This window comes from Coregonus clupeaformis, chromosome 14 (assembly GCF_020615455.1).
Source record: "Coregonus clupeaformis isolate EN_2021a chromosome 14, ASM2061545v1, whole genome shotgun sequence".
Taxonomy (NCBI): domain Eukaryota; kingdom Metazoa; phylum Chordata; class Actinopteri; order Salmoniformes; family Salmonidae; genus Coregonus; species Coregonus clupeaformis.
This window is the reverse complement of record NC_059205.1, coordinates 29,929,914-29,938,643: the sequence shown is the minus strand read 5'-3', so window position 1 is coordinate 29,938,643 and position 8,730 is coordinate 29,929,914. Positions and strand designations below refer to the sequence as shown.

The following is an 8,730-nucleotide window of genomic DNA, read 5'->3' as shown; positions in this document are numbered from 1 at the left end:
CCTCTGTCCCCTAAACAACAGAGGAATTTTTAGCAAGTATGTGTGCAAGGGTGGGGAAAGCAGTGTGTGTGTGCATGCGTGAGTGTATGTGTTTTACAGTGTGTGCGTGTGTCGAGGGTAACCATCAGCTTGACTTCCTGAATATCATCCCCTGCTTACAAAGTTCACTCTCTATCTCCTTTACTTTCCCCTCTCTTTTCTCCTCCCGCTTTGACATGCTAAATCTGCTGATTTTATTTTTCTTCCTCCTGCGGAGAGGAAGTGTCCTTTTCAAGGATCTCGGCTTTCCCCCTGACTGCCTAAACCCTGCCTATGTTTGGATTGTTGTTCTATTTCAAACAAAAGACAGAGGCGGGATTACCATTTCACTTCCTTTCACAGCCTACCTTTCAAGTGGTGTAGCAGCTGAGGAATTTGAGTCGCCACCGCTGGGCCACTTCCCTTTTTCTTAAACAGAACTCTATAGTACCAGTGTGGTTACGTTTGGACCCGAACTACTGGGATTGAGGTCTTTTTGTGGCTTCAAGGCCTGTATTCACAAATAGGATATATAATCAGTTTAGCCTTTTAGATCGTATTGAATGAGATTTAACAGGGAGGACCTGATCCCGGATTAGCCCTCCTACTTTGAGACTGCTTTGTGAATACGGGCCTTGGGCTCCTTTCTGGGACGTTGACATCTTCTTAATGGTTCTCAGCCTTTTTGTTTAACATCCTGGCGCTAACTTTCTGCCTCATTTAGCTCATGTCAATTCACTGGGCTCTCCTCCCTAGATCTGGGATCCCATTCATTCAGTGGGTTAGCTCTCTGAGGCAAACCTTGGCTAACTGCCCTATTTGACTTCATCACAAATTCCAGATTCTACCAAAACAAAATATTAGGCAGTAAATCTGACTATTACCAAAGGCTGGGGAATGTTTTTAACTTACACCATAAAACTGCTGGCCGCTCCAATCGCTGCTCCAATCGCCATCCTTAAGAAAATAGTTATTCACCCACCACACTGTGAAAAACGGGAGAGATCCTTTTCCCAATGCTCTACAGGAAGTCGTAAGGCGAGTTTAGAGTTATGCCTGTACCATTGAGCTAATTTGAAGAATCGTATAAGTAACACTTAACTTAACCTTGAGGTATAATGCTTTATAACTGGTTATAAGCATGTATGCAGGCTTTATGTGGTGTTACTGAACTCCTCTCTAAACATAAAACAATTTCCGTTCTCCCAGTGTAATTAGCAATCCTATATTGAGTAAAGGACAGTGCAAGAGTTCAGGGTGACTGTTTTATCTGCCAGGCTGAGCATTAACTATTAATGATGGTTAGCAGTTCATCAACTTCCGTGCGGGCACTGACAAAGGCAGCTGTGATGTGGGCCAGGTCTGTCAGTGGAGAGGAGAGGTAGGCTAATGAACCACTTTAGTTAAGGCTGATGCTGCTGAGAGCTGTGTGGAGTGGGCCTGGCAGGTGACATACTATTTGTAAAAAAAAATATTTAACCTTTATTTAACTAGGCAAGTCAGTTAAGAACAAATTATTATTTACAATGACGGCCTACACCGGCCAAACCCGGACGACGCTGGGCCAATTGTGCGCCACCCTATGGGACTCCCAATCACAGCCGGTTGTGATACAGCCTGGAATCGAACCAGGGGTCTGTAGTGACGCCTCAAGCACTGAGATGCAGTGCCTTAGACCGCTGCGCCACTCGGGAGCGCATCGGATTCGGAAAGTATTCAGACCCCTTGACTGTTCCCACATTTTGTTACGTTACAGCCTTATTCTAAAATGGATTGAATTATTTTTTTCACCAATCTACACAATACCCCATGGTGACAAAGCGAAAACAGTTTTTTTGAAATGTTTGCACATTTATTAAAAATCAAAAAAAACTTTTTTACATAAGTATTCAGACCCTTTGCTATGAGCCTTGAAATTGAGCTCAGGTGCATCCTGTTTCCATTTATCATCCTTGAGGTGTTTCTACAACTTTATTGGAGACCACCTGTGGTAAATTCGATTGATTGGACATGATTTGGAAAGGCACACACCTGTCTATATAAGGTCCCACAGTTGAGAGTGTATGTCAGAGCAAAAACCAAGCCATGAGGTCAAAGGAATTGTCCGTAGAGCTCCGAGAGAGGATTGTGTCGAGGCACAGATCTGGGGAAGGGTACCAAAAAATGTCTGCAGCATTGAAGGTCCCCAAGAACACAGTGGCCTCCATCATTCTTAAATGGAAGAAGTTTGGAAGCACCACAACTCTTCAGAGAGCTGGCCGCCCGGCCAAACTGAGCAATCAGGGGAGAAGGGCCTTGGTCAGGGAGGTGACCAAGAACCCGATGGTCACCCTGACAGAGCTCCAGAGTTCCTCTGTGGAGATGGCAGAACCTTCCAGAAGGACAACCATCTCTGCAGCACTCCACCAATCAGGCCTTTATGGTAGTGTGGCCAGACGGAAGCCACTCCTCAGTAAAAGGCACATGACAGCCCGCTTGGAGTTGCCAAAAGGCACCTAAAGGACTCTCAGACCATGAGAAACAAGATTTTCTAGTCTGATGAAACCAAGATTGAACTCTTTGGCCTGAATGCCAAGCGTCACATCTGGAGGAAACCTGGCACCATCCCTACGGTGAAGCATGGTGGTGACAGCATCATGCTGTGGGGATGTTTTTTAGTGGCAGGGACTGGGAGACTAGTCAGGATCAAGGGAAAGATGAACGGTGCAATGTAAAGAGAGATCCTTGATGAAAACCTGCTCCAGAGTGCTCAGGACCTCAGACTGAGGCGAAGGTTCACCTTCCAACAGGACAACAACCCTAAGCACACAGCCAAGAGATCGCAGGAGTGGCTCTGAATGTCCTTGAGTGGCCCAGCCAGAGCCCGGACTTGAACCCGATCGAACATCTCTAGAGTGACCTGAAAATAGCTGTGCAGCGATGTTCCCCATCCAACCTGACAGAGCTTGAGAGGATCTGCGTAGAAGAATGGGAGAAACTCCCCAAATACAGGTGTGCCAAGTATGTAGATTCTTTCCCAAGAAGACTCTAGGCTGTAATCGCTGCCAAAGGTGCTTAAACAAAGTGCTGAGTAAAGGGTCTGAATACTTATGTGAATGTGATACTAAAAAAACGGTTTTTGCTTTGTCATTTTGGGGTATTGTGTGTAGATTGATGAGGAAATAAAACAATTTAATTAATTTTAGAATAAGGCTGTGACGTAACAAAATGTGGAAAAAGTCAAGGGGTCTGAATACTTTCCGAATGCACTGAAACTCTGTTCCAATATCCACACTAGCATACCACTTAGAATAAAGCAACATGTTGGACATGGATTTCTGATGGTGTGCTAGTGCAACATAGCCACGAGTCAGTCTGAGGATTGTCTTCAGACCGATGGCGTCATGCTAACGTGACACATTGCCATGAGCTATTTGTAATTATTTGTAATTTTGTCTGCTATCTAGGTCTACTTATTGATTGTTTGAAGTGTAAAGTGACGTTAGTGTCCATACAGATCCGTTGGCAGTCAGTGTCCTGGGGAATCCTTGTCACTCCAACCAGCGACAGAGTCGTTTGCCCATATCAGTGTGAGCCCCTTCTCTCTGTCACTCACCCAGACGCCCAAACAACAGCCCCTTTCTACTTCCCTTATCACTCCGCTTGACGGGGTCGCGGGGTCAGAGCCACACTGAGCATTCACTGTATTGATTTTAATTTTTTTCCAACTATTTGGATGGTTTGGCAGTTTGTGTGTGGGTGGGAGAAAAGAGAAATGGGGAGTCAAGATTCAAGATGTAGAGCGATGGAGAGATAGAAGTCTGACTGGCAGAGAGTGGAGGGAGATGGAGCCCTCCTCCTCTCCTCTTCTCCATTCTCTGGCTCTATAACTGAAGGAGGCCCAGCCCCAGCTCCAGTTCCCTTCTCTGGCTGCCATTCAAGCCCATCGATCGGCTTCCCATCCCGGGCACCCCAGGGGATGCGGGGACCCAAGCGCTGGAAGTCTCCTTTGTGGGGGATCCTCCAGTTATCCAGTTCCGACTGACGGCTGACAGCACTGATAAAAACAGGTCCCCCTTTCCTCCTCTCCTGTATTGTCCACAGCAGACATGCTGTTCACAATGTGTAACCTTTAGATAGCTGACTAGACTCTACTCTCCTGCTGCAGACGATTATCAGTGGAGGTGGGATACAGTTTCAGCATCTGGCCCCTCCACTGAGCCCTTTCATCATCAGTGTCCTGACACTCAGAGGTTACACTATGCTCCCTATTAGAGAAAATACATGATTGAGACAATGGAGTGACTGTTAGGATTGTTCTTAAGGATCGTTCTTAAGTGGTTGCATGTGGTCTAGACCCTATGAGTACTGTGGAATACAGTTACTCCAAAACCTGCCAGCATTTCCTTGGACCCCTACCATCCCGCCGATCAATTTCTTTTCTTTTGTGAATAATTATCATGGCTTTAGATTACAAACTATCTATTAATTTAATTGAAAATCCCATTTCAGTCACTATTTTATCATTGTTTCTTGTTTTTCTGTCCTCTGTAACATCACTGACCCTCTGTAACTCTGTATGTCATATCTCTTCTCTCTTTCCTTACCACCAGGGAGGAGAGGGAACGGTGGATCCGGGCTAAGTATGAGCAGAAGCTGTTCCTGGTGGGTCTCCCCCAGTCGGACGTGCCCCTGGGGCAGCAGCTGCTCCGGGCCGTGGTGGAGGACGACCTGAGGCTGGTGGTGCTGCTGCTGGCCCACGGCACCAAGGAGGAGGTCAATGAGACGTACGGGGACGGGGACGGACGCACCGCCCTGCATCTGTCCTGCGCCATGGCCAACGTGGTCATCACCCAGCTTCTCATCTGGGTGAGTAGGTTGGGGTTTGAGAGGGGATGGTTTTCAACCTTTAATCAAGGTTGATTATCTTCCTGGTTGAATAAAGATTTAATGATAATGAATAGGATAAGATGGTTAAAGTGTTAGATAGATAGGGAAAATGTTATGGTCTGGGTCAGGAGTGTTTCCTGAGCATGTTGACATGACCAGGAAAGACTCCTGGCTGTGGAGGAAACTTTAGTGCTTTGTGAGAATCTACTCAACTAGCTAGACCACAATGTCAACTACACCTCTCTCTGTCCAGTCCACTTATTCTCCTCCTCACACTTGTCCTCTGTTCCCTCAGTACGGTGTGGACGTGAAAAGTCGGGACGCGCGCGGCCAGACGCCGCTGTCCTGCGCCCGGCGGGCAGGAAGCCAGGAGTGTTCTGACATCCTGCTCCAACACGGCTGCCCCAATGACCCCGTCAGCAGCAGCAGCCTCACCACCCCCAACATGAGCCGCAGAAACCCCAATGTTAACCCCAACCCTAACGTCAACAACAACAACGCCCTCAGTGAGCTCAACCGCAGTGTCAGTATAATGTAGGACCAGGAGTGGATCATCCCAGAGCAGACCGTAGTTGACTTGACTCACCGATCACCAAGGCCCGTAAACATACACACACTGTTCCCCATAGACTATCCAGTGATCGTACTTCTCTCCCCATTCTCCTCCTACTGCGCTTCATACTGTGTAACCTAGACTGAGTGACTGGCAGTGGAGGTTTTTTTGTGCGCAACGGACAGGATAGAGATATTCCAAGACGCTGAGAGAGGCAGGCTTACCTGGTGGACATTGTATATTGTATTTGTTTGGTTGTTGTTTTTCTCACATCATTAGCACAGCGGTACATCTGTCAGTAATGATTATGATCAGTTTAAAGCTTTTTATTGTTATTAAGCATCAACCAAATGAATGGCTCACCCCTCCCCTCCCTACTAAAACAGTTAATTTTTATGCTTGAACATTTCCTTTCATGTCGTCCACTGTTGGAGCCAAACTGTGTTTTTATTGTGCTGTTATATGAAATGACAAAATCCTTCCATTAATGCTTCCATGTCTATATAGAGAAAGATAAACACCTTCGTAACATTTTGCTTTAGATACTCCAAAGGAACTTGTTGGATGCACAGCGTTTGCTGAGTGGTATCATCCATAGTCATACAGGAAATAAACTATTACTATAGATAGTGTAATACGGTTTACAGCAAGTCCTCCATATCACACCAATTTCAGAATTATTAAGGTTCTATATGAACCAGTTATTATTGGTACTATGAAGCCATCAAACTCTTGACATACCATTCATGTACAAAAGCAACGCATGTCTAGGTAGGTGGAAGGTCAAAAATGATTGAAATACTTTGCTTAAGGGCAAAAGGTTTAAATCATAATTTGACATTTAAGAGAAGATTGCACAATGGGAGAATTTTGGGAGATAGTTAAGTGAGTCATTTGTTCTTCCACCCTGATCATGATCCGCTTGCGAATCATCCATGATTATAAGGGAATTGAGGGTCTGTTTTATGAGCATCATGTCGATTGGTTTTTGTAAAAATGCCTCTTCAATCAGAAATCATGCAGAGGAATGATTGAAGGAAGGAAATTGTATCATTAAGAGATCTTTGTTGGAGTAAGTGTTGATAATTATTTGACACAGATCACATAACCTGTCCCCTACAGGCATAATGGAATATCTGTTCACCTCTTGTAGCCGAAGGCCCTGTATATTGGCACTCATGATTATATTTCTTCTGTTGCTTTGAACTATGTGGTGCGTTTGTGCGTGTACATGCGTGTGCTTCTGTATGAGTGTGTGAGAGAGGAAGTGACTGGGTAAATCTGTGTAAGGACACCATTGGGAGAAAAGGCTAGCATTTATAGTTGTTTGACTAAAAGGTTTTTGGAGCGAAAAGGTGTTTTCAAGTACAGACCACTGTAAAAAGCAGGGGTTGGAACCGGTTCAGGGAACTGAAACGAAAACCGGAAAATAACAACATTTTTGAGAAACAGAACCGGGAACGAAAATGATTTATACTGTTCCAGAACAGAAGTGTTATTTTAAAAGCATGGGAACTGGTTAATAACGTTATTTTATGTTCCGGGCATTTTTTCCAGTCCCACAAAAAACACAACAAAGAGCCTATGTAAAGCCCTCGCTCTGTCACTCAGAAACTTCTTCCAGTGTCTGCCTGCAAGCTGAAAGTCTTTGCCATTGTGTGTGCATGTGTAGACATACACAAGCTTGTTAGCTAACTCTGGTCCAGCGTTAAGCCAACTCTTGGAACTCTCAGAGTGGACCGGACTCACCGATCACCAAGGCCCCTCCGATCACCAAGGCTCAGCGCTTCCATAGAAGCCACTCCTCTGTAGGTAACGTATAATTCTGTGGGCATAATTCAGATAATGCATGTCATAACAAGCCTCCTCCTCCACCCTCTCGCTCTCCCCACCCGGGGGAGTCGCATCTGGCGCCCTACACTTGTCTGTCCATCACGCATGTAAACAACTAGCTTGCCCGCTCCATAGCAAGCTACTCAAGGGATCAAAACAAGTATATTAATGTGTCAAACCATTGAGATAGACTGAAAGGGTCAAGAAGGGATGGAGAGAAAAGCCAAGATAACTTTACAGTCTTTATGGCAATTCTTCATGATAACATCATATGTATATATCAGTACTTAGACATGACAAGACAAAACAAGATGGAGGAGGAGGGACTTTGACATTCGGAACAATCAAGTGTAGCTCCCCTGTAGCTCAGTTGGTAGAGCATGGCGCTTGCAACGCCAGGGTTGTGGGTTCGTTTCCCACGGGCGGCCAGTATGAAAATGTATGCACTCACTAACTGTAAGTCGCTCTGGATAAGAGCGTCTGCTAAATGACTAAAATGTAAATATATTGGCATAAAGTCTATAGAGACATTTCTTTTTCCTCGCTCTTCTGCCGTTTTAAGGATTGAAAATTAAAACCCAGTTTTCTGGTCTTTAATTTTACTATGGCAGTGTTTATGTTTACAGGGCAAAGGCTCTTCATATTAACCCTGTTACATTATATACATGGTTTTGTTATTTCCCAGCAGGCTAAACTGGTTGGAATTACATCAGTACAACCATATTTCAACCTGGTTACAACCATATTATAACCTGGTTGTAAACTGGTTGTAATGACGACATTTAATCCAGCTTTGCCCACTGTGTTCCCTCAGTATTTGTAGTTTATTGAAGCCCACAGAATTTAAAGATGTGGTCAATCAGGAATAGTGTCAAATACAGGATGCACTTCCATCCCTGTTGTCCTGAATTGGCCCTCAGATTCAACCAAGTTACATTTAGACTGATGGTCAACAGAGCTTGTAGACAGCCTTAAGTTATAACTACATTGACGAGTTGGCTTTTTCCTTTGGTGTACAGTACGTGTACAAACCACCATGGCACCAATGTATTTCAATGAATTCTCAAGTACATTTCAAAGTATGTCTGATATACGGTAGTAGATTATTTCCTATAGAGGAGTTGAAGGTATATACTTACCTGATGCCATAGGACCGTATTCACCCTTGTAATATTTCCCTTCCCCACTACTCTTAATGTTGCCTGACTATAACCATTGTTCTAAGGAAAATGTTTTCCCCCAAAGACAGGCTGTTCTGATATGGCACCCTATTCCCTAAATATTGCACTACTTTTGACCAGAGTTCAGTGCGGTACCTGGTCAAAAGTAGTCTGCTATAAAGGGAGTAGGTTACTATTTCGGACGCAACGAGGATGTAGATATGGGTCCAAGATTCTCTATGACCAGACAAGCTCCCAGACAAACAATTGAAAATATTTTTGTTTACGGTCAGTCTT

At 44.7% G+C, this 8,730-nt stretch overlaps 1 protein-coding gene across 3 annotated transcripts in view; it reads left to right on the top strand.

The window, feature by feature from the left end:
- Positions 1-6,536, top strand: part of LOC121581035 (arf-GAP with GTPase, ANK repeat and PH domain-containing protein 3) — a 234,059-nt gene extending 227,523 nt beyond the window's left edge. For all 3 annotated transcript variants that reach the window (XM_041896363.2, XM_041896364.2, XM_041896362.2), the window contains exons 17-18: positions 4,611-4,866; positions 5,183-6,536. In XM_041896363.2, the coding sequence (XP_041752297.1) occupies positions 4,611-4,866; positions 5,183-5,425 (499 nt within the window). In that variant the 3' untranslated portion in view covers positions 5,426-6,536. The remainder of the gene's footprint in view (positions 1-4,610; positions 4,867-5,182) is intronic.
- Positions 6,537-8,730: the final 2,194 nt, after the last annotated feature.